Source organism: Alnus glutinosa, chromosome 12 (assembly GCF_958979055.1).
Source record: "Alnus glutinosa chromosome 12, dhAlnGlut1.1, whole genome shotgun sequence".
NCBI classification, from domain to species: domain Eukaryota; kingdom Viridiplantae; phylum Streptophyta; class Magnoliopsida; order Fagales; family Betulaceae; genus Alnus; species Alnus glutinosa.
Window position 1 is genome coordinate 5,075,063 of NC_084897.1, and position 26,565 is coordinate 5,101,627.

The window sequence follows — 26,565 nt, forward strand, 5'->3', positions numbered from 1 at the left end:
CATATTATAGTTGAAAATTGAGTATAGTTTCTTACTCTCAATATTGTAAAAAGGTTAGCAAAAAACGTACGACCTTTTGAATTTTTTAAGATGTGTTTATGCAAAAGTGAAAGAAGTTTTTTGGGAGAAAAATTATGTATGACTCCCTCGATAACATGCCACCTTTTTAGGTGGCGGCATTTTTCAAGTGTTTCGATGCTTAAAAACAGTTTAAAATCCGTAATTTAAAAATATTTTAGGGATCTTAATCTGAGGAAAATAAAAAAGTAAAGAAAGAATGTTTGAGGGAAAAGTTCAATTACTCTTTCAAACTACACACAATTGACAATATTCCTCCAAATTTTCAATTGTGACAATATAATGTTCCTTCAAACTACAAAATAATAATAATAATAATAAATGCTAGTGGACCCCAAAGTCAGCAAAAAGACAAAAATAATTCTGATTTTTTTTTAATAAGACAAAAATACACTTATAATTACCAAAAAAAAAGAGAGTTAAACACATTTTTAGTCCTTGAGTTTTCACAACTTTAGTTTTTAGTCCGTAAGTTTCAAATTGCATTATAGATGGTACTTCAATTTTAGAAAAAGACCAAATTAGTACCTCGGTTAAGTTTTCCGTCTAAAAACTAACGGTCCCCTACGCGTCAACCTCAGAGCTAGGTTAACACGTGGCACTATATAAAAAAAATTAAAAATTAAAAATCTTTAAAAATTAATTAAAAATATAATAAAATTAAAAAAAAATATATATAATAAAATTAAAAACAAAATTGAAAAAATAAAAACACAATGGCCACCATAGGGGTGCCGGCCAGCAATTGTGTAGTATATTTGAATGGAGTGGAGTGTGAACTTCATGTGATCATTTCCCAATATCATTTAAATATTATTTCAAATAAATGCTTGTGAAAAGAGAGACGAAAGAGAAGACCATTTAATTATTCTTTTAAATAAATGTTAAAGAAAATAAAGAGGCTAGGAAAGAAAGGGGTCCCTAAGAGGTAGTTCAATCGGCTGAGAATCATGTCTCATGAAGCGGATGTCACTAGTTCGAATTTCTCATTCCCCCCTCTTATGTGGACATGTAAAAAAAAAAAAGAAAAAAAAAAAAAAAGAAAGAAAGAAAAAGAGAGGAAAGAGAAAGCTTTTTTCTTTGATAAAATAATGAATAGGAAAGCAAAAGTGGTCCTATATTGGTTTCCTTGGGTTTTTCTTATTTTAAAGATCATCAAGGGAGCCTGATACAATAGTTTTTTTTTTTTTTTTTTTTTTTTTTTTGAGTTTTTCTTATATTTAAGGAATGGAATGAAATTTAGAAAGTAAGTTGCTAGTGCTCTTTTAGTTCCCTAAATTTAAGATAAAACTAAAGGAAGCTGCTACGAATATTCTACCTAGAGAAATGTGTAATTTTCATGGTTTACTTATTTTTTGTCCATCTCCATACAAGAGATTGACAAATCCACCAAACAATCTCTTTACTAAAAGTTTTAGCATAATAGTTTATGTAGCATTTATCACACTAACTGCTAAAAATTTAAATTTACCCGTCATTATTGCTTACTTTTATTTTTCACAATTAAAATATTATCACAAGAATTTATAAGAGATTGTACTACAAGGTGTAGTAGTACTTTTCATTTGGTGATTTACCCTATATTCAATTCATTAACGTATCCCAAAAGGCCAGTTTTGCAAGACATTAAGGTATGAAAAATTTTATAAAATTTATAGTGTATGTAATGTAGCAATGCTCTAACGGTAAACGTTGAACATTGCACTTCATCGTTATTTCTGTAACTTAATCATCAACAAGCACACGTCTTTAGGGATTTGATGTTCGAATGTCGAAGTATGTCTGTTAAATTATTATTTATCTAAAGAAAATTAAGTTTTTAAAAATATATGAAATTAATCATTTAATTTGTATTTTAATATTTCCTCTTATGTTCTAACGTGCGGGCTGAAACGAAATGAAATGTAAATGCTCGAAATGAAGTGCTCTGTTTGGTAACAATTCTCACCCTCCCCTCCTTATTTTTCACTCTCTAAAATAAAGTCGACTTCAAAATTTTTTTATTTTTTATTTTTTTAGATCATATCAATTAATTTTTATTACTATTCAAAAAAAAAAAAAAAAAAACTTACCGCAAACAATTTTTTTTTATTTTTTTATTTTCACTTTGTCATATAAATTATCTCTACTTTATATCATATTAATATTTTTTTTATTATTATTCAAAATCAAAATCTCACATAAACAACTTTTACAAACACACTTGATTTCGACCAATCAATTATTAAAATTACTGGCCAATCATCGAAGGGCGTTTTGGGTCAAAAGGAGAACGCTTTTCGGCAGGGCCACGTCGAACGTAAAAACTCGACAAACTGGACGACTTGAAATCTTGTTGTTGTTGTTTGTTATATCTCTTGTAATAACTTATAAAACTCGACGACAAAGGGGACGACTTGGAAAAATAAAGTCTTCAAAACCATTTAAGATTTATTTATTTTTACTTTTCTAAATTTAACTCTAAAAATATATTTTTATTAATTTACAAACTCTATAAATGTGTATCTACTTTAAATAAATATTATTTCTTAAAGGAAAAATACAATTTAGCCATACAAACTACCACACTTTCTCCGGATAGCCTTCCAAACTACTAAGGCTTGCACTCTAACCTCCAAACTATTAAAACCTTTGAAAAATGCCACTTTTGATAAAATATTCCCATAATACCCCTGCCACATGTCATTTTTCAATTAAAAAATTCAAATTTTTTTTTAAAAACAATGTATTTATTTTTTACTTTTTATTTTAAAAAAAATATTGCGATCGATCGAAGGACGTATTGCTTCTTTCCAGCATCGTCGTTGGGCACGATGGACGCCTGTAGCTCGGCGAACTCGTCCCCGCTTCTCCGAACGCGAACATGGCTAATTTCATATCCTTTGATATTTATGATATTGATCTTTCAAAGGTTATGAATGATTCCAATCTGAATTTTGTTTTGTTACAAACGATGAGCAAGTCTATTATTGTTGTATAAGACCTCGATCAGTTTCTGACGGAGAAATCAATGGTCGTGAGCTTGTTCGTTGATGTTCATATCCATTTTCCTCTTTATGATTTTTTGGTATTCAAAACATTAGCCAATAGCTACCTGAGGCTCAAGGATCACAAGCTTTTTTTTAGGTGGAGGATACTTTCTAGAGGGGGCGAGCTTGAGCTAGGCCGAGATCAGCGAGCTGATGATTGCAAATCGAAACTTGCCGAGTCAGGCTATAAAATCGATCATCACGGCGTTGCGAAATGACAGTGACTGGAGGGGTGTCAGGAAGATTGGGTCGCGGTTGGGAAATAACGCCACCCCAAACACCCATATTTTTTTAAAAAATAAATAATAATAATAATAATAATAATAATAATAATAATAATAATAAGAAATAAAATTTTAGGTTTTTTAATTTTTTATTATTTTTTAATTGAAAAATGACACGCCACAGGGGTATTATGGAGATATTTCGCTAAAATTGGCATTTTTCAAAGGTTTTGGTAGTTTGGAGGGGGAAAAGTGCAAGCCTTGGTAATTTAATGAGCAATCCGGAGAAAGGGTGATAATTTGGAGGGCTTAATTGTATTTTTTCCATTTCTTAATCATAAAATTAAGTTAATTAACTGCCATGAATACCTAAATAACAACCAACTGCCAAGCCAAACGTAATGCCAAACTCACGTGTCATTGTCCAAATAGTGGAAACAGATCCTCTTCAATTCCTTATAATTTAAGAGTATTATTGTTCTTTCATATTCTTTGGACTAAAATACCTCTACACCATAAGGAATTGGATACCCTAATGAACTGGAGAGGATCCTACTCCCGGAATAATACCCAAAACAAAAGCAAACATTTTGAATTCAATGCATTTAATGCATTCAATTATACCCAACTAAATTATACAACTAATTTCATGGTACGAAATAAATTTCAACCATTTCATTCAATGCATTTCAACCATTCAATACCCAACTAAATATCCAAGCATTTCAATGTTTCATGGTCTGAAATTCCCAACACAAAAGGAATCCTAATTACTCCATAACTCACTAGCCGAAGATGTAGAGTTAGTTTTTTTTTTTAAATTTTTTTTTTTATTTTCCAGTAGTTGTTATCCCCTTTGTTGCTTTAGTTATGGCTGTGTGTTTAGTATTTATATTTGAGTAGAAGTTGTCTACAGCAACATATGAGAGGTATGTTTTAATTCTAAGTCTTAATGTCAGAGTGTCAGTTTGTAAGAAGCCTATTAGTTTGTAATTAGCCTCATTCTGATTAGATAATATCATTTGACTGTAAATATGCTTTTCAACAGGAATTCCGTTATTCAGAAGTGCTTCAGAAGATTCTGCACTGTTTGCAAGTCAGAGATTTCGGTCTGACAGACTAAGCATCATTCGTCCGGACGACGTGGATTTCCGTCCGAACCCTCCACTGTATCGTGAAGCTTCGGTTCCAACTTGCATCCGTCCGGACGTCTCAGCAGCCCGTCTGGACAACTTTCAGTGATCGATCAGCTTCAGATTTTCTTTCCAAGTTCAAATTAGGGAAGATTGCTGCAACAGTCCGGACAACGTGGATTCCCGTCTGGACGCGCTCACTCATAAGGCAAGAATCGCAATTCAAGCTCAATCGTCCGGACACCAGTCTGCCATCGTCCACACGCACGTTCAACAGATATGGAAATTGAGTATTCAACTTCAATCGTCTGGACGCCGGCCTATCATGGTCCGGACGCGAGCTAAACAAATATGGAAATTGCATGTTGAAGATCAACCGTCCAGACGGCCATCCCACTTGGTCCGTATGCACGAAGCCTTATATGAAAATTACTTGCAGCGGACGTGCAACCGTTCGGACGATAATGCCTCACCGTCCGGACGCGGCTTTCAAACAGGAAAGATTTTTAGGGAAAATCTCAGAATCTTTAGTCGCACAGTTGTTCGTCCGGACGGCCCATGTCCACCGTCCGGACGGCACCCGTATTTATCAAAGCAGTCACCTATTTGAACCCTCAGCCTATAAATAGAGGCCCCTAGGCATTGAGAACTGCAAGAATTCGGTATTGAATTCTATCAAAGCTTAGAGAGTTATTTTGTAAGGTTATTGGAGCTGATATGTTCTCTCTCAAGTCATTGCAAGTGTGCTGTTGCTACGCTATAACTGAAGTCTATTTTAGGAGTTTACCCTAAAATAAAGGATTCCATTAAAGACCCTTTCAGGTAGGAGGCCTGGTTGGGAGGCGTTCGTGTTGGGTTACACGTTAGAGAGTAAGGTACGACCACTGCATTAGGGGTACGTGAGTGTTACTATCTTGTATCTAGTCTTGTCTTTTGAATAGTGGATATCCTGGGTTTGGCTGCCCCGGAATGGTTTTTCTCATCTTGAGTTTCCACTTCGTTAACAAAAATTCTTGTGTTATTTATTTTCCGCATTGTTAAATTTCGTTAACACAATAAGCACACACTTATTTTATTTTAGAAGTCAATTTCATTTTTCAATTGGTATCAGAGCTAGAATCTGAGAAGATTAATTTCTTGAGTGTTATTTATTTTTTACTTCTATTTATTATAATGTCTCAAACTCTTAATTCTATTCTTGTCTTTGATGGTACGGACTATGGCTATTGGAAGGCACGTATGCATTTCTTTCTAAAATCTATTGATTGTTGGAGTATTGTTGAAACTGGTTGGACTAAATCAGATGATGCAACACTCGAACTAGTCCTTCAAAAAAAACGCATGTCTTTCAAATGATAAAACCCTCTATGCTCTGTGCCAAGCACTGTCACCATCTGAATTCGCAAAAATTTCAAATTGCGAATCAGCCAAAGAAGCATGGCAAATTTTGGAAACAACATATGAAGGCACCAAACTTGTAAAATCTACCAAACTTCAAATGTTGATTTCAAAATTTGAAGAGATTAAGATGTTGGAAGATGAGACATTTGGAGAGTTTTACTCCAAGATGAGTGACCTGAGAAACTCCATGGTGAGTCTTGGGAAGCCTATCTCGAATGTAAAACTCATTCGAAAGATTCTCAGATCTTTGCCTGAGCGTTTCAGGATCAAGGTGACAACAATTGAAGAAAGCAAAGATCCTGAAGAAATGAAGATTGAAAAGTTAGTGGGATCTCTTCAAACGTATGAGCTGTCATTGCCCCCGGTTAAGAAGTTGAAGACCATTGCTTTGAAGGCTTCCAAGAAAAAGGGTAGAAGCATCATCTGGAGATGACTCTGAGGAGGAAGAAAAAGCTGTGGCTATGCTAGCCAAAAATTTCAGAAGACTAATGAGAGATGACCAATTCAAAAAGAAGTTTTCTGAAAAGATGAAGAAAGCTCCTAAAGAAGCTGAACCCGAGGATGAAGAAAAGAAGGATCCCACGGGTCCAAGATGTTTTGAATGCTCAGGCTTTGGGCATATTCGAGTTGATTGTGGGAACCTCAAGAAGGGCAAGGGAAAGGCTTACAATGTGATTCTTAGTGATGAGTCAGAAGAAGAAGAAGCTCCTGAGTTTGAAAATTTTCTTGCCTTCGTAGCACCACATGTCGAAGAAAAAGACTCTTATTACTCGGAGTATAGTGATAATGGGGAAGAGCTTAAGGAGGCTTACAAGACACTCTACATAGAGTACGAGAAGCTGAGGGAAGGTCGTAAGCAGCACCCTCATGATCTGAGCAGCTTGCAAACTGAAAATAGTACATTGCTGCATAGAATTCAAGAGCTCGAGGAAAAGCTACTAGAGACGCAGCTCCAGTTAGAAAGAGTCATTGATGAGAAGCTGACTCGTATGTTATCTATCCAGAAGAGCCCAACTGACAAAACCGGTCTCAGGTATGTAGCTCCCTCTTCTGATGCACCCTCTACTGATGCTCCCTCTACTTTAAAGATTGTATTTGTGAAACCTACAGTCACAGACTCACAGAGCCTCCTCCCACTACTAAAAATAAAGGGAAGGACAAGATCAATGATGATGTTCCAAGCATTCAGAAGTCTCATTCCATTAAAAGATCTCTCATATGCCATCACTGCGGCCTAAGTGGGCATGTTCGTCCTCAGTGCTCCCTCTTGAAAGCACAGAAAGCCAAGGCCAAGAAAGAAGTGCCCAGACAGGCTAATCATGGCACTAGACCTATGTCCTAGCTTCAGACTCTATGGTATCAAGCTCCTTATCATCAAGCACCAAGATATCAAGTTCCTTGGTCTCAAGCACCGCGATACCAGGCATCTCAGCATTAGCGACCTCAACAGCAATTTGTACTAGCCAATCACAATGGCAACTCCAAGAACAAATCCAAGCAGTTTATAAGGCCTCGAAAGGTGGAAGAAGATCAGTGTCATAGTGAGCCACCTATCTGGATGCAGAGCATGATGGAGTGCATGATGAAGTCCTACCAGCAACCACCCTCAGGAAGGTAGGCTTGGGTCAAGAAGGAAAGTCACCCCATGAAGGGGAACAGACGCACCTAGCAGGATCAGGTGTTCATTCCTAGGATTTGGTTCCTAATCCTACGACATCAGGTTTGATTGCTCATTTCACTTGCTATATTTTGTATGCAATCTAGGAACCAGTTGTGCTTTTGCCCCCTATTTCTCTTGAGAGAATTTTGCAGGTACTTTTTAGGAAAGACAGAAAGAGCTAGCAAGTCGAACGACTGTTTTTCTGTATTGGCATCACCAAATTTGATCTTGCCTTGTATATGATGTAATTTCCATATTGCATTATTTTTTAAAAAAAAAAAAAAAAAATTGGGAAGAATTTGCAGGATATTTTTTCTCTTGGCATATCAGATATTGCATGTGTTTTCACCTGATTTCTCAATTCTTTGTGTATTAATTTACTGTGCTTAGATATAATTTAGAGTTTATGACTATACTTTGCCAAGTGTTTTCCTGTATGTGCAAAAGTATGATAGCTTCTTTTCTCATGTGATGAAAATGTACATTATCCAAGACTTTCCTAAAGGTCCATCTTTCCTTCTCTAACTTTTTGTTTCTAGAGATTCTGGATAAGAGAATAAGTTTTTTATAAGATGGCCAAATTGACCACATGCTAGTTTAACCTAGAACCTAAAAATTCTGGCATTCTCTCTAGATTGCAGCACCACTAGAATCAAGCAGTAACTCTTCAGTTTTCTGTGTTATATGCTTATACTCACTGCTTATGTGCTGAATTTGCAATATGCCTTGTCTTCTAAACTAAAAATTTTACTTTATCTTTCATGGTACAAGTAAAACAATTAGGTGCTGCATCTCAGGGGGAGTGTATCAGATAAGGGTGACTAAGCCCTAGTAAGTTATAAGGTTTGACTTTTGACTTATCTGTAACTGATTTTCTCTCTTGTCTAGAAAATCTGGTTGCTCTTTGTCATATTTGTGATAGTCATACCTTGTGGGTTAAGTCTTCACACACACGTGCATTGCATGAGTTGTCTATTTGAATTTTCTATGTTCAGGAAAATATTTGTGCTAATTAAAATCTCAACTTTCTTTTATATCTCTGCTTAGTTTTGAGATGCTCTCTGATTGTGTTATTAGTGGATTATACATGCGTGTTCTGAAACTGACTTGAGAAAAATTAAATTCTGCAAATTTTTCTTCAGTTTTCTGTTTTACAGTGTGAAGCGTCCGGACAGGAGTAGCTCAGTCGGCCGGACAGTTCTGATATCGTCCGAACGCGCGCGGCACCAAACGGCCAGACTATAATGTCCTAGAAAATATTTAATGGGTTTATTAGGATAAAAATAAAATAAGTCTATTTGGTGTGTTTAGTTTGATCCTATAGACTTGTAAATTGTAGTTAAGAAAATAAAAATGTAAGAGAATATTTTCAAGTTTAAGAAGAATTAGGAATTTCAATGAAATTACAAAAGAAATAAGAAATATAAAAAGAAAAATAAAAGAAAGTTAAATAATAATAATAATAATAGTAATTAAAAAAAAATATATATATATGTATGTATGTATGTATGTATGTATGTATGTATGTATGTATGTATGTATGTATGTGTGTATGTATGTGTATGTATGTATGTATGTATGTATGTATGTATGTATGTATGTATGTGTGTATGTATGTGTGTATGTAGTGGGGCCGCACAGCCTTTCATTTGAAAGGCCGTATGGCCAATTGCATGGCCATTTCATGACTGAAGGGAATTCGGCCCTTCAGTTTAAAAAAAAAAAAAAAAAAAAATGACAAGAAGCAACGTGAAGCGCACATGCACCTCACTTAAATGAAAACAGCTAGGAATGAGGCAGTGCCTCGTTCCTTCAGTTCAGAGAGAAGAAAAGGAAAAATAGGGGGGAGCTTTCTTAAGGATTCTCATACAAAAGTCTAGATCTACGAAGATCCAATGGTCGGATCTTCAATCCGTTTTCGGAAACGTGATCCTTGCACTCGGATTTACGTTCTTACAGATTATTTTAAGGTAAAACACTAAACTCATGATTTCGTAATTTTTGGGTAAAATCCTAAATATGAGTTTAATCCTCTATATTCTTTAGGTATTTGAGCTTATTGGAGCTTACTTGAGGCTACCCAAACTTTGCGTTGAAGTTTGGTAAATTTGGGTAAGTTTTCCTCAAGCCTTAATTTTTGGGTATTTGATATTTGTAGGATTTTAGGAGATTAACATTTAGCAAATGTCATTGTGTTAATAAATATTGTTATTGGGGTTAAGTTTGGGAAAACCCTAATTTAATCGATGAAATTAATTTGAGGTTTTTAATTATTTAAAATTAGATTGTTAATTTATGGGCTAATTGTGGTGATAGTGATGATTAACCCTAAATTAACCATGAGTATTATAAAATAAATAAATAAATAAATATTTGTGGGGTTAGGTTTTAATGTTAGTAATTTGTATAAATTGAGGATTTATAAGCCTAGAACTATTATTAGGTATGAGCTTAGGCAATTGATGGGTAAAATAGTCATTGAGCGATTCAAAGTGAAAATTAGTGTAATTATTGGATGGAAACTAAATAGATGCAATATGTTATGTACATCAGCACTTTGTAGATTGAGCCTAGGACTGATTAGTGTTAGTGTGCAAGCAGTCAGGTGATATTTTACTCACTGAGAAACTGTTATTTTTATATATTATAGAATCACAAATATATATGTTGTTCTATAAATCCGAACCAACTGTATGTTGAATATATCTGCTTTGCTTGATTTGAGTACTTTAGAGTATGTTCAAATATATCAATGATGTTATGAAATGATGTATGAATGAAATATTTAAATTATGCAAAGTAGAATGATAAAATTACATGTTGATTGGTTTATCGTATTTGAATAAAGCATGAATTGTAAATAATAGGAGTATAGAGTTTGAATTGTAAAGCATAAAGCATGAGCATAGGAATCAAAGGAAGAGTAAACCTCAAAGAATGGAAAGGAAGGGAAGTCTCACAAGGAATGAAAGGACCATCATAAGCATGCATATCATCGTTTAAATTGTGTTATGTTTTCATGATATAAAATATTGTATTTTTATGCTAGACGTATTAGTATGCCTAAGAGTTTTAATGGCAAAAGAGCTTATGTATACTGCTATCGTCTAGTTACATAATTTTATAACATTGAGCTTGGATGAACAAGAATATTGTCATGGTTCGGTATGAGTAATACAGTGTCCTAGGAGTAAGTAATAAATTGTCGTAGCACGTCAGTAGGAAGTGCTTGGATACCCGAGTTTTACTCTAGTAACCGCATGGACAACTACGTGCTTGACATGAAGTTGTAATGCCCTAGGATTCTGTGTTAACCATGTTCGGAAAATGATAGTAAGCTTGTACTAAAGAGCGAGATGGCATGTTTTAAGCTTAGTGTGCTTGGTTTTGATGCTATTGGTTGCAATATCAATGTGACTTGGGAGTAGGTAGATGGATTGTCGTTGCACATCAGTAAGAAGTGCTTGGATATCAGAGTCTTACTCTAGTAACCGCATGGACAACTATGTGCTTTGACATGAAGTTGTAATGCCCTGAGGCACAGTGTTATCACGTTAATAACGTTAGACCTATGTGCATTTGAGCTACCAACATAAAAGTATTATTGTAGGTGGGTTTATACGTGGTTGCTTCCATGCCAATGGAACTTCTACGTATGGGTCCAACTACATAGTATGTTTTAAATGTTTTCTGATAGTCGGTGTTTGCTATATTAGCTATGGGGCTTTTCAAACAAAATGTTATAAAGTGGTAGCTGTTATAGTGTACGCGAGACTAAAAGAAAAGTTGGTTCTTTGCGAAAACTCAGTTAGTTTAATATCACTGAGGTGGTGAACTCATCATTTCACCTATACGGATGTGGCAAACCCCCATAACCGTATAGATGATGTCCATTTGACTGCAGGTACACCTGACTTAGAGGAGGACCCCGTAGCTGCGTATTTGGGATATTACGATTGAAGCACACCGCGACAGTCGTATTGACTTGGACTATGGAGTTCACTCTTTTGGGGTATTTTGTATATGGCTAGTGACGTAGGTGTCACATATTCTTTTGTGTAGCTATTCTTTTGTATTAGTGGAATTGTAAGCCTTAAACAGTTAAACAGATATATGGCTCTTTTGTATGGACCACATGTATATTTAGATGTGCTTTCCGTTAGGAGTTGTAACGTTATGATTATTCCGCTGTTAGATATTACTCTGAATATCAGGTACATGATATGGAGCATGTATGTATGTTGGCTGAGCGACACGTAGTCGTGCCACTGTGATGACCCTTTTATGTTTTATAAATATTTTATACAAAAAAAAAAAGGTCGTCACACGGACGGTACGGTTAATTGTCCAAACGCGCGTGACCTGTCCGCATGTTTTCGAGGCAGCGCGTGTCCGGACGGCATTAATGCACTGTCCGGACGGGGACCCCACAGGCCCTATATATAGCTGGTTGCCGCATTTCCTCCTTACCTCACCAAAAAATCTCCTTTCGGCATCTAGTGAGTTATTACTTGTGAGCTTTTGGATTCATCTTGCTCCCTTTTGTCTTTTTGTGCATTAATCTCACATTCTAGGTATTTTTCTTGTCTTTTTCTCTTCAGTTTTTTTTAAAAACTGTTAGAATATCAATGTCTTTTAAGAATGTTTTTGAGATTATGAGATACATATATCTGCTATGGTGATATTTTTAGGGACTACAATGTGATAATTTCTGTCTATATTTTTGAAACAGTCCATTTTACTGCCGCTATAATGCCCAATTTCTTTTTGACCTAACAAGAATATTTTTGGATTATTTTTGTCAAATCTTGTAGGTCTCTTTTTGCAGAATCATGTCTGCAAGCAGTCCACAGCGCCGGGTCCGCCAAAGGACAGAGGGAGATAGGGCAGCGCTCAGAACCAAGATCATAGATCACTCAGTCATTGCCGAGAGGAATGTGGTCCACTCTGACATTATGGTGGCACCTCTGGATAGTATCCACGATATTATCCAGACATATCATTGGGGATATCTTCACAGCTGCGCCTGTGTTGTTTACACTTGACTGGTTCGTCTTTTCTACGCCAACCTTGAGGTGGTGCAGGATGATGATCACGGACTGGTGCTTCAGTCCACAGTTGCTGGACATATCATCACTGTTGATCCTCAGATCATCAGTCAAGTCATTGGAGTTCCTGTTCGCCAGCTATCTGGACGCCCTTAAAATGAGGTGGTCATTCCTCCCTCTCTGGATGATCTCAGAGAGTTCTTTAATGCTATTCCCCAGGGAGAGGAGCGCGCCACCACCATCAGGATCAACGCCGTAACCTAATTCTGAAGAGGGCTCAATTTGTCTATGCCATCAGCCTTCGCTTGTCATTCTGCCTATGCAAGCACATTTTGGGTATTATTCTGGAGGCTCGTGATTAGGGTAATGCTGGTCTTCCATTTGGCTGCATGCTCACGTAGATTTTTCTTCAGTCTGGTATCAGTATTGCTGGGGAGCCAAAGATGAAGATCCAGGATCCTCTGAGCAAGCAGACGCTAATGAAGTCAAATGCCCATCTGCGGAGAGATGATCCGTATGACGATGAGGTTCCCATACCTGTTGCCATGCCGGTCAACTTTCCAGACATAGCCTCTTCCTCACAAATTGTTCCGCCCTCTGAGCCAGAAGTCAGTTATTCTCAGATCATGGAGGCCCTGGCTACCATTCAGGGAGGCATGAGTACTATGCAGCTTTCTATGTCCTCCATGCAGCAATCTCTCTCCACCATGCAGCAGGAGGTTCACTCCATCAACCTCCGGGTAGAGTAGAACCAGCTGGATCTCCAGGAGTGCCTCAAGTTCCACCACCCTGCCAGCAGTGACGATGATGATGATGCGCTTAGGACTGCACCAATGGCAAAGGATGCTTGAGTTTTTCTTTTGTGTTTTGTAGCTATTTTTTCAGTTTCTTTTGAGACATTTATATTTTATTTTGCTACTATGTTAAACTCATGGATTATATTATTTTGTTTACCTTGGTCCTTCTGAGACCGTTAGGGGGAGTAATTTTGTGTCTTGGTTGGTTTTTCATTACTCTATTTTACCCTTTGTCCCTTTGTGACAAAAAGGGGAAGTAATTTTTATCTTTGGACCGGGACTGTATTTCCAAACCGATCAAGTAATTTTTGTCCCAGAATGGTCAAAGGGGGAGTTTGTTAGTTTGTAATTGGCCTCATTCTGATTGGACAAAATCACTTGTATGTCAATATGCTTTTCGACAAGGATTTCGCTTTTCAGAAGTGCTTCAGAAGATTCTGCACTGTTTGCAAGTCAGATATTTCGGTTCCCTGTCAGCCGTCCGGACGACGTGCCATCCTGTCCGGATGCTCATCTGTCCATAGTTCCCAGACCGTCCAGGCAATGTGCCATACCGTCCGGACGCCAAACAAACCAAGCATCATTCGTCCGGACGACATGAATTTCCGTCTGGACCCTCCACTGTATCGTGAAGCTTCAGTTCCAGGTTGCATCCGTCCGGATGTCTCAGCAACCCGTCCGGACGACTTCCAGTGATCGATCAGCTTCAGATTTTCTATCCAAGTTCAAATTAGGGAAGACTGCTGCAACTGTCTGGACGACATGGATTCCCGTTCGGACGCGCTCACTCATAAGGCAAGAATCGCAATTCAAACTCAACCGTCCGGACACCAATCTGCCATCGTCCGGACGCGCGTTCAACAAATATGGAAATTGCATATTCAACTTCAACCGTCCGGACGCTTGCCTATCATGGTTTGGACAAGCGCTAAACAGGTATGGAAATTGCGTGTTGAAGATCAACCATTCGGACTGCCATCCCCCTTGGTCCGGACGCGCGAAGCCTTATATAGAAATTACTTGCAGCGAACGTAGGACCGTCCGGACGACAGTGACTCACCGTCCGGACGTGGCTCTCAAACAAGAAAGATTTTCAACAAAAATCTCTAAATCTTTGGTCGTACAGTTATCTGTCCGGACAGCACCCATATTTATCAAAGCAGTCGCCCATTTGAACCCTCCGCCTATAAATAGAGGCCCCTGGGCATTGAGAACTACAAGAATTCGGTATTGAATTCCATCAAAGCTTAGAGAGTTATTTTGTGAGGTTATTAGAGCTGATTTGTTCCTTCTCAAGCCATTGCAAGTGTGATGTTGCTGCACTATAACTGAAGTCTATCTTAGGGGTTGGCCCTAAGATAAAGGATTCCATTGAAGACCCTTTCAGGTAGGAGACCTGGTTGGGAGGCGTTCGTGTTGGGTTACACGTTAGGGAGCAAGGTACGACCACTGTATCAAGGGTATGTGAGTGTTGCTATCTTGTATCTAGTTTTGTCTTCTGAATAGTAGATATCCTGGGTTTGGCTGTCCCGGAGTGGTTTTTCTCATCATGAGTTTCCACTTCGTTAACAAAAATTCTTGTGTTATTTATTTTCCGCATTGTTAAATTTCGTTAACACAATAAGTACACACTTGTTTTATTTTAGAAGTCAATTTCATTTTTCAAAGCCTACAAACTAAAGGTGGTATCCTAAAACAGTATCCAAAATAATGCCCAATGGAACACACTTAGATTTACTATTTAAAATCCAATTACAAAACCATACATATATAGAACTACTTAACAAAGAATAATCAATGTATCAAGAAAGCAACGTACAATCCCGCAACAAGTCACCAATTTCAGAAAAATCAAGACTAAGAAATCACAACTACACAATCAAAAGGATATGTTACACCCAAGCCACAACACTTCCAAAAATTCATCTCAACAACTCAAGCTACAACCGATAACATCAAAACCACTTCTCAAATCAACTAACAGACAACACCCAAAACCTACACCTCCAAAATCTTACTCCATCAAAATACCCTCTAACTCACAACTCCCCAATCGATTGCCAAACAACCAAAATGAAGAACCCATTCAGTTTATAGCCTTCTACCACTAGAATTTAATCCCATTAGCAAAACCCCAAAATTTTAGTCACTACATACACAAGGAATACCCAAAACAACCAAATAACATTTCACCAAAAGACCTGATCAGCCTTCAACTACCGAAATCACACACCCAACACTTTCAATCTCAATTATCACAAAATCATATCAAAACTCATCTAAAGAGAAAACACATCCATCTCTAACAATATTAGCTAATGAGATAACTAGAGAATTACCTTCTTTGCAGCCAATCATTGGGCACTGAGAAGCTATGAGGAGCAAACCACAAGTTCTCGTTTTCTCTCTCTTGATGATCTCTCTCTCTCTCTCTCTCCATAGTTCTCTTGGTTTGGTCAAATCTCTCTTTCTCTCATTATCTGTCAAGTTCGTAGCCCTCTGATATGAAGTCACGAGCAAGGGCATGGCATGTAGAGTATTAATGGCATTTCAATTGTTGTTGGTCAGTTAATTAGATGAAGTAGTACAATATCTAGTTGTAGCCTTCCATTTAATGTTTGTCATTTCATTAGAGTAGGGCACTAAGGTGCATAGTAGTAGTCTTTCAATTGATGTTGTCATTTAAATTGAGTAGAAGAAGGGTTCTGTGGATCAATATCCATCTTAAGTATCTATAGGAGTTATCTCCAAAGCATTGTAGTTCTCGTAGGAGAGGTTATCACCGAGCATGTGGGTGATCTTCTCCAAGTCGTGTAGTTCTCTTTATTTAAAGAGTTGAATGTGATAATAAAAAGCATGCAAATTTAATCCTCAAACCTTGTGTTTGATACGAGATCCAGGAATCTCTAATTTCCTACCACTGATTATTGCAATTAGCAACCATAGGCAAGAATAAGAAGTAGAATCCAACTTCTTTTCCTGTTGAAAGGCATGTTACAAGATTTACTATGTATTCACATAACAATTTAGTATCAGAGCCTACTTGCTCAGTGGCTAACCCAAAGTTCGATTGGCTGGAACAGCAGAATACGAGTATCCAAAAAATACTTGAAGACTTCATCAAGCCTTCGACAGATAAGTTAAGCTAGGTAGAGGAGCGGCAATATAGAATTGAGGGCAAACTAAGCAACCAAGGGCCTAGTGGATCAAGGGATAATTCCACGAAAAAATCATGAAAAAAAAATGCATCTGGTTCCTACAATAATATGGGTTCGAAGGTGGCTAAATTAGACTTCCTAAAGTACAACAGAATGGATGATCCCACGAGTTGGATATGTAGAATTGAGCAAAACTTCGATTTTAAACAAATCGATAAAGGGAAAAATTACCGTTGGCAACTTATCACCTAGATGGTGAATCCCAAATGAGGTACCAGCTGTTCAAAGATAGTGAAGAAGTTCTAACCTGTGAATTCGTGAAGATGGCACTTTACATCCGCTATGGACCAACAACTTTCGATGACCACTTCAGTGATCTATGAAACTACAACAACCTGGGTCGATGAGAGATTATAAGCTTCAATTCAAATAGTTACTCAGAACAGTGGGACGGCTCTCTGCCCTACATCAATTGGGTTGTTTTGTTAGTGGACTCAAAGGAACTCTCAGAACTGAAGTAAAGGCAGGAAGGCCAAAATCAGTGACAAAGGCAATCTGGTTGGTTCAATTGTATGAAACAAGAAATTGGAGCTTAAAGAAACCTCCAATACCTGATGAACAACATTCTGCTTTGAAAGATCTTGAACCTCCCCTTCCCTCGCCCAATCTAACGCACACAAGAACACCCACTCGACGATTATCAACAACGAAGATGCAAGAACGCCGAGCCTGTGGGCTATGTTTCAACTGCGACAAAAAATTTGTTCTAAGCCATCGATGCAAAAAATTGTTTGTCATTGATGGTGTGTATATAGCCGAAGATGAAGGAGGAGGAGAAGACCCATTTGATACCGAAGGACTATGTGGTGAGGAATCAATAATCTCATTACATGCACTCACAGGAACGCCAAACCCCCAAACAATACGTGTAAGAGGTGCTTTAGGAAAATTGGAAGTGATCAGACTGATGGACTCGGGAAGTCCCCATAATTTTCACAATCCGCAAATAGCTTATCAGTTGGCTTTGAAACCCACACATGATGGAATGATGCAGGTCAGAGTGGCTAATGGGGAGAAAATCAATTTGTAAGGGCTTGTGTGCCGGCTTACTATTGTGGCTTCAAGGTGAGCCATTCTTGGTGGATTTCATTATATTACCCATGGATGTATGCAAAGTAGTAATAGGTACCCAATGGTTACGTATGTTGGGGCCGATATGGTGGGATTTTGCAAGATTGTTAATGCGATTCTGGTGGAAGCGCAGAGACGTGGAACTACGAGGCATCAAACCCCCAATACACCTCATGGTTGAAAATAAGGAGATGGAAAGGGAAGTTAAAAGAAGAAGGTGTTGATGGGTTTGCCACATACAACTACTGGATGGTGGGAACAGGGAGAAAGGTAATTTAAATTCTATTGAGCTAGGTGCCAAGTCAAGTGGATCGGGTCACATGCACCAGCAAATATTGCTCTTCTTAAACTCTTTTCCAGATCTTTTCAATGAGCCGCAAGGTCTTCCCCCGTATAGAAGCCGCAATAACCAAATCCTGTTGAAATCTGAAGTTGGGCCAGTCAACATAAAAATAAAATAAAATAAAACAAGAGATTGAGAAAATTGAATATGAATTGTTAAAGTCTGTGGTAGTTAAACCAAGTACAAGCCCCTATTCATCCCTAGTATTGTTAGTAAAAAAACATGATAGCTCATGGAAGCTATGTGTAGATTATTGGGCACTAAATCAATTCACTGTTAAAGACAAATTCCTTATTCCAATCATTGATGAGCTGCTTAACGAGCTACATGGGGCTCATGTTTTTTCCAAACTCGATCTCAGGTCAGGATATCATTGGATTAAAATGGCGGAAGCAAACGTGGGGAAAATAGTATTCCAAACCCATCACGGGCACCAAGAATTTCTAGTGATGCCATTCAAATTAACAAACGCACCATCTACCTTTCAAGCTCTCATAAATGAAATTTTTTCGAATTTGCTGCGGAGGTATGTCTTGGTTTTCTTTGATGACATTTTAATATATAGCAAAACATGGACTGAACATGTAATGCATCTAAGGGAAGTTTTGTCAATCTTACGTGCTCATCAACTGCTTGTGCAGCGTGACAAATGTGAATTTGGCCTAGATTCTATAAGCTACTAGGGCCACATAATTTCTAACCAAGGAGTGGCTATGGACCCAAAAAAAATCATTGCTATGGTACAATGACCCAAGCCAACCACAGTCAAGGCCTTAAGGGGATTTTTCGGTCTAACTAGGTATTACAGGAAATTTATTCAGTGATATGGTGCAACTGTTGGACCCCTAACAAAGCTACTTAATAAGGACTCTTTCAAATGGTCAGAACCAGTAGACATGACTTTCAGCGATCTAAAGCGGATAATGACTACAGGACCTATCCTATCATTACCAGACTTCAATAAACTATTTGTGGTGGAGTGTGATAGTTCAGGCATAGGAATTGGAGTAGTTCTCATGCAAGACTTAAAATCCATAGCATATTTTAGCCAGGCGATCAAAGGTAAAAATTTATCGCGATCTACGTATGAAAAAGAAATGATGGCACTCATTTCAGCTGTACAAAAATCGCGTCCGTATTTATTGGGCCAGAAATTTGTTATTCATACGGATTAGAGGAGTCTACAGAATTTGCTTGAGTAAACCATTACTACGGAGGCGCAACAAAAGTGGTTTGTAAAATTGATGGGCTATGACTTTACCATTGAATACAAAAAAGGGCATGAGAATTCAGCTGCAAACAGTCTCTCAAAGAGAGAGGATCACGGCCAACTGACCACAATCTCCAATCCAATTCCGAATTAGGTAGAGTCGATTAAGGAAGAGGTTCTGCAAGAAAAGGAATTACAAGATATGGTTAGAGTGATACATAGGGAGAAGGAGTAGGACCTTGGAGTTATAAGTCTAGGTTAATTTTTTATAAAGGTCGAATCTACTTGCGTGCACAATCTCCCCTAACAAAGGGTATAATCCATGAATTTCACAATGGATCTCATTAAGGGTTTCATAAGATGTGGCATCGTTTGACGTCGGTGTTTTACTGGCAAGTAGCATGTGCACAAATAAAAGAATACTTACAAGGGTGCAACATTTGTCAACTGAACAAAAGTGAGCTGACATTACCTGCTGGGTTATTGCAACCCCTGCCAATACCAACGTCTATATGGAGTGACATATCCATGGATTTCGTAGACGGCTTGCCTAACTCTCAAGGTAAATCTTTATTTATGTTGTGGTAGATAGGTTATCCAAATACATACATTTCTTGGCACTCAAGCACCTGTATTCCGCAATCACAGTGGCTCAAGAATTCTTTGAACATATTTTTAAGTTTCATGGTGTGCCCACCTCAATTGTTTGTGACAAAAACCCAACATTTACAAGCAATTTCTAGCGGGAGCTTTTTTGCATACAAGGAACTAGATTTAATTTCAGCTTAGCCTATCATCGACAAATGGATGGACAAACAGAAGTGGTCAACAAAATGATGGAGATGTATTTGAGATGCTTCACGGGTGATAAACCCAAAGATTGGGTTAAGTGGCTACCATGGGTTGAATATACGTATAATAAAAGCTGGCATTTGAGTACAGGTAAACCTCCATTCGAGTTGGTGTAAGGATGTCCAGTCCCAACATTGTTGTCTTACATTCCAGGAACAGCCAGGGTGGAATCAGTGGGTCAAGAGCTTGGAGAGCGTGATGTATTGCTAAGGCAAGCTCGCCTCAAATTGTCTCTAGCCCAAAATATAATGAAGCAAGTCTACGACAAAAACCATAGGGAAAAAAAAATTTCAGTTGGGAGATTTGGTTTACGTCCACTTACATCCATATAGGCAACATACGTTAGCAAGACGTTCGAACGTGAAGTTGGTTGCTAAGTATTATGGACCATAAAAAGTGGTGGAAAGACTAGGAGAGGTGGCATACAAGCTGGAGTTACCACAAGGATCTAAAGTACACTCGGTATTTCACGTTTCACTATTTAAGAAACTTTTGGGTCCCAATTCAATAATCAATACTAGTTTACCCTAAATCCCTCAAGATAACCAAGAGCTGACACCTCAAGCTATTTAGGACTTTAAGGGGCAAGACCACAAGAAGGAGGTGTTAATCCATTGGCGTGGTCATAGCCCCGCAGATGCAACATGGGAAGGCGTTCTCACTATGCAACAACAATTTCTTGAATTCAACCTTGAGGACAAGGACGTTTTTAAGGGTGGGTGGAATGATTTGAAGTTACGTGGAAGGGCATGGCATGCAGAGTAGTAATAGTATTTCAACTGTCGTTGGTCAGTTAGTTAGATGAAGCACTACGATGTCTAGTTGTAGTCTTTCATTTAATGTTTGTCATTTCATTTGAGTAGGGAACTAAGCGCATAGTAGTAGTTTTTCAATTGATGTTGTCATTTAAATTGAGTAGGAGAAGGGTTCTGTGGATCAATATCCAGCCAAGTATCTATAGGACTTATCTCCAAAGCATTGTAGTTCTCGTAGAAGAGGTTATCACCGAGCCTGTGAGTGATCTTCTCCAAGTCATATAGTTCTCTTTATTTAAAGAGTTGAACGTGATAATAAAAGGCATGCAAATTTAATCCTCGAACCTTGTGTTTTCAGCTACTTACTTTTTTAACACTCCTTTTCATTTTCTCAATAACAGACATAAGCTCTTCAAAGATCAAGTCAAGAGAAATCGTCATGTGCTTCTTTAGCACATGGCGTAAAGCCACTTGCTTTTTCATTTTTGCAAGTCACATCGGTAAGCTCTGCATACATAGTCAAGAGAACACCTAGCACATGAACTACGAAACTTTTCAGTTTATGTAAACAGGTGTAACTATTTTTTTTTCCTTTTTTTATGTTCTTTTGTTCATCATCATAGCATTCCTTGCAACAAAATCAGAATGGGATGGAGTGTTCATTTTTGTTGTAAATCTTACATCAGTGCAAGAGTGTTAGGGTGTTCATTATGTTCATAGAATCTTTGCATATTGGTTTGTGTCAAAGCTCATCAAATTCCTGTTCTATGAGATTCCTGTTAATTTTCTATTAATGCTATGATAATCAGAATTCAAAATTTCTTCTTGTTATTTATTTTTTTTTTTTATACTTTTCATTTTAAACTACACTTTTGGGAACAAAGGTTTTAACGTTTTTATTTATATGGATCAAACTAAAATTAAAAGTCTTATGATAGTAAAATTTTCTACGATTTATACATTCATGCAATTTTCTATATGCGATTGAGTTACTATGTTCGATAATGTACTTGTATATAAGCTTTAGTATGTACTTTTTTATTTATTGAAAGAAGTGTGATAGAAAAGTACAATAGGGATGCGTTTAAGTTTTGAAATTAAATTATAATGAAGAGTTTCGCAAGAATGTCATAAAATAGGAGTTTGAACACAGAAGATAACGGCCATTATACATTTTCATATCCTTGTAGATTAACTATGCTTAAGCTGCTAATTAACTATGCTTCATAGCCAATATAAACACCAACATTAGAAACGTTTACAAATTCATCTTCATGGACTCTTCCATTTGATACCCTGGCCTCTTCCTTCGCTTTCTCATTTTTTCTGGGTCTTGGATTTTATGAACATCCTTTTCCTTTTCTTTAACAAATGAGAGAAATGATTGCGAGCTCCGGCCAGAATGCCTCATGTACAGATGAACCATCTTAATAACATACAAAAAGAGAGCAGCAAAGCAAGCTGAGCCACACAGTAAAAAGAGCCCCCAGAAACTTTTAAGCGGGAGGCGATCTATGTTTTGCTTTGTGCCTTCTGAGCTGCAAGCTTTTCTTGAAAGCCACTTGTCATGAATCTTTTGTAATTCCCCACTCTCTGACAACTTTAAGATGGCGGTTGACATGTCAACTGCTAGGGGTGACATGTCAACTGCTAGGGGTGACTCCCGTTGAAAAGCCTAATCAATCAGAAATATGTAGGACTAGAGTTTATTATCATAATTAAGCTCATAACGTACTATTAAATATACCCATGTTCAAGTTTTGAGCAGTTGCATGCATGGGCGTTGAAAAGAGTTTTTGAAAAAGAAGTAAAAATTGAGAATTGATTTGATGACGAGTTTGGTAGGACACTTACAAAACCCCATCCCATTTTGGTGAACTCTTGACCTACTATACCAAATTCACATCTGGTAGCGAGGAAGAGCTCCATATGTGCTCGCTTTTCAACCACAGCAGCAACACCACCCTTCTTGGGGCCATTGTTCAAGGCTGTCTCAAATTCTTCTTCCGAGTCAAGAGGAACAAGTCTGGACTTATGTATGTTGAGCTCGTCGATTAAATAATTTTCAGCTGATGAACCGCGCTGGTAACCAATGGGATCATTGCTGCTTGTCAAACTTTCAATCCCTTTGACAGAGTAAGAAAGCTGTTGGACTGTGAGGATTGAGGTCAAACTTGCAATGTAATTGGAATTGAGTATTAGAACTACAAAAAGCCATATTAGAAGCACCATGCGACCAAGGCCACTCTCAGTCTTTTCTCCTACATAAAAGAGCAAAGGAGCAGCAGCATATATATAAGACTTTTTGTGTCTGTGGGGAAAATAGCTAATGAAGACTAAATAAGTCACTGCATTTAATTTACTTACTATGAGCAGTAAACAAAGTTGCAAAGCTAAACCTGCCAAGTAAAGCACGAAATTAGCAATTAGGGGACTTGGATCAAGATTTAAGAATCTACAAAGCATAAAGGAAGCCAAAGTTTAAACTAAAGAATCTATCTTCATTCTTTGTAATAGTCGTGTATAAACTACTCAAATAGCCAAAAAGGTTGTTAAGATTATTATTATTTTTTTAAAAAAATTAATAATAATAATAATAAAGTAAGAGAGAAATAGCAGAAAAAGGACTTTAAATTTATAGAATCGAGCTACTCTTTTTTGCTTTCATATTTAAATACATTTAACAATAACTTCTCTTATTATTTTTTTATACCATTTAAATATTTTTTAAATATGTTATGGAAAAGAGAGAGGAAATAACATTTTTTTTTTTAATAAAATTAGGATAAGGGAACTTAAAGAGCGCTTTACTGAATTTTGGGTATCACTGTAGCTTTCCCTTGGTTTAGGGAAGGGAAGAAAATCTGTTGTAGGTAGGTTTTTGGGAATTCTTACATTTGGGGAAGAGAATGAGGTTTAGAGAGTTTACTGATAGTGCTATGGGGAGATGGAAATGGCCAATTTTGCCACATAGTGGGCGCAATAGTTAGCAAATCTATCAATTAACATTTTTAGGACTCCATAAAAAAGAGGTCGTTAAGATGTTAAATCATCACTTATTTCAAAAATTTAAACCGACACGAAACAATAAATTTAATAATTAAGATTTTAAGTTAAAATATTATAAGAAAGAGTAATATTTGTTAGGGACTCACCAAATGATCGTGGCAATCTGTTTTCTAGGAGGGCCCTGGAAATCATCGTTTGTCCTACGCTCCAAAATCCAAACAACTACTCCGACAGCAAGAAAAAATATACCTGTGACACCCCACATCATTGGAGTAAATGGTCTCAGAAACGCCCAAGCACTAGAGTTGAGTTTTCGAACGGGGGCCACTACAACGAGCCCTGTCTCAATATATGGCTGCGTAAAATCCACCATCTTTGTCCGATCAGTGGCAATTGCAATGTCGCCAACCGCAGCATCGAAGTCCTGTATGCCGTATGGAAGTGGAAAATAATCCAACGAATTAGGAATATAAAGCATATTACATAGTTCAGTGTGGAGGCTACCTTGCACGGATCCGAGGTTTAACCTTCAAGGGTGGCCGGTATTGCCTTAGAGGCATCCCCTTCCCATCACCCCAAAGTCTATATGGCGTGCTCCCCCATAACATTTGGTACATTAAGATTGGTTTTTTGATTGGGATGATCATGTCACATACACTTTGGAGGATGGGGGATGGAGTAATGTATAGCATTACTCGAGTTTCCGGTCATTAAAAAAAAAAGAGGTTGGTAGAAATACATTATCAAACAACTAAAAATGCAAAACACAGCACAAAAACTATTTTTGAAATTCATACTTACACCCGTTGTGATCTTGTGCAGAAGATCTGTGAATACGGGATTGATATGTCCATCTCCAAATGGAATGAACTTATACGGGACTGCATATGGTAATATTGTCAGTGCAGCATTAAATACATCAATGCAGTAACCACGAAAGGTATCAGAGCCATCTACTCGTGAAACAAATTCACGAAAATTAATTCGGACTGGGACTCCAACCCGCAATTGCCTTCCGTTGTTTAAGAATACCCACCCACGCGGCTTTTGAGTTGTTTGTCCCGGCCAGATGACACCATATAGATTATTTGAACGGGAACGATTTGTTTGTGCGTTGAGCTTTTGCGACAAGCCGGAAGAATTGGACCAATAACCAATTCTGCTGATCCCTGTGCCAATCACATTGATGACTTCATATGCAGTACCAATGAGGTTCCCATCTGAAGTGAACTTGATCGGGCCTGTTACACCGCTTATATTCACCTCTAAAATGCTAGAAAGCAACGTCTGCCCTCCATCAAAGATGCTCATCCTATCAAACTGCAAGTTACCTCCATGGAACTGGGCTAATCTCGGATCATTTGAAAATGAAATATGTCCCCCCTGATTTAGAAATGCTTCAAGTGCATGAGCAAGAAGCCAAACAGTGTCGTAGGCATACAGACCATAAGCATTTAGTCCGAAATGCCCGTCTGTCAAGTTGTTCCATCTCGAAACAAATTTCCTTTTGAGTTCTGAATCCGAAGTGTGCATGCGCAAGGTAAGAACCCCTTGAATACTATCCCTTGCCGCTGGAGGGAGGGAATTAGATTCTGTGTCAAGTAAAGTCGAGAGCCAATCAATAGCTATCCACACATATCCACTTTCCATCATCCCCATGTTCCATGCCAAATCAACTACCTCTAGACCCCATGAAGCATATATGTGGAGGATAATTACCCGAGACTCCATGAGCCCAACCTTAAGCAGTGTCTCGGAGATTTCATTCGGGCCTACTTTAGGGCTCATAGGTGCTTTGTACGAGATTTTACAACGTTTATCAGCGAGCTTGTCACTTAATGCAGCAAACCCATTTCTGCCATGCTCATCATCAATATAGATTACTATTACATCTCTCCATTCGTAGTAGCCTACGATCTCTGCTACAGCAGACATCTGAAAGAGGTCGCTCTGCGTTGTCCTAACAAAGTAAGGGAACTGGAGTGAACTCAGGGCGGGATCTGTTGCTGCAAAAGATAATAGGGGGACGTGAAGCTCATTCGCAATATGAGAAACTACATGCGCCAAAACTGACTGTTGGGGACCAACTATGGCCACTGTATCATTCTCCATAAACCGCAAAGCTGCGAAAGAACAAGGAAAAGTATAATCTGTAGGATATTTCTATTACTTGTCTAAAGGAAGGAATGAGAAAATTGTGGATGAACAATATTGTACGTACCTTCAACGAGTCCCAGAAATCCGCTAGATTCTTTTGTATCTTGCATGGCAAGTTTCAGTTTAGTTCCATTTAGAACCGTTGGATTTGAATTCACATCTTCGACTGCAGCTTCTATGGCAACTTTTGCCACTTTCCCAATGGAAGAATTGAAAGAGAGAATAGCGCCAATATTAATAACATTCGGTCTTGTAGAGACACGAACACCCTTGGCGCCAGTGCCAATGAAAAGCCCATGCCAGAAAATCACTACCAGAAGCCAAGACATATTCATGGTGGCCGGGTGGCCGTTTGCACTTCCAAGACACCAAACAACCTAGTCATAAACGATGAAACACAACACAGAGACATGCATATATGCACAGATATACAAACATAATTAGTTGTTTTTTCAAGCACACAAGAAGAAACAAAAAGTACCTCTGAAAACTCTGTCCTTTACAACTGACAAGAAGCTGTGAATTGTTGAATGTTGTGTGCTTAATTAGATGTATATATATATGGCGTTGTTTCCTCTAC

At 37.8% G+C, this 26,565-nt stretch overlaps 1 protein-coding gene across 1 annotated transcript; it reads right to left on the bottom strand.

Moving 5' to 3' along the window:
- Positions 1 to 22,077: 22,077 nt before the first annotated feature.
- On the bottom strand, positions 22,078 to 26,320 carry LOC133852248 (glutamate receptor 3.6-like). Its single transcript, XM_062288963.1, has 6 exons — positions 26,050 to 26,320; positions 24,630 to 25,951; positions 23,975 to 24,252; positions 23,187 to 23,218; positions 22,674 to 23,080; positions 22,078 to 22,494 (listed from the first exon to the last, which is right to left on the bottom strand). Exons 1-6 carry the CDS (start codon positions 26,318 to 26,320, stop codon positions 22,078 to 22,080), a joined length of 2,727 nt encoding a protein of 908 aa, XP_062144947.1.
- Between the last annotated feature and the right edge of the window lie 245 nt (positions 26,321 to 26,565).

Bases quoted from the DNA above. Each gene is read 5' to 3' on its own strand.
- LOC133852248 (XM_062288963.1), bottom strand. From the start codon at position 26,320: ATGAATATGTCTTGGCTTCTGGTAGTGATTTTCTGGCATGGGCTTTTC. The intron at 24,253-24,629 runs GTAAGTATGAAT...TACGGCATACAG, and splicing joins TGCACAAGATCACAACGGGT to GACTTCGATGCTGCGGTTGG. The intron at 23,081-23,186 runs GTAAGTAAATTA...TCTTTTATGTAG, and splicing joins AACTTTGTTTACTGCTCATA to GAGAAAAGACTGAGAGTGGC.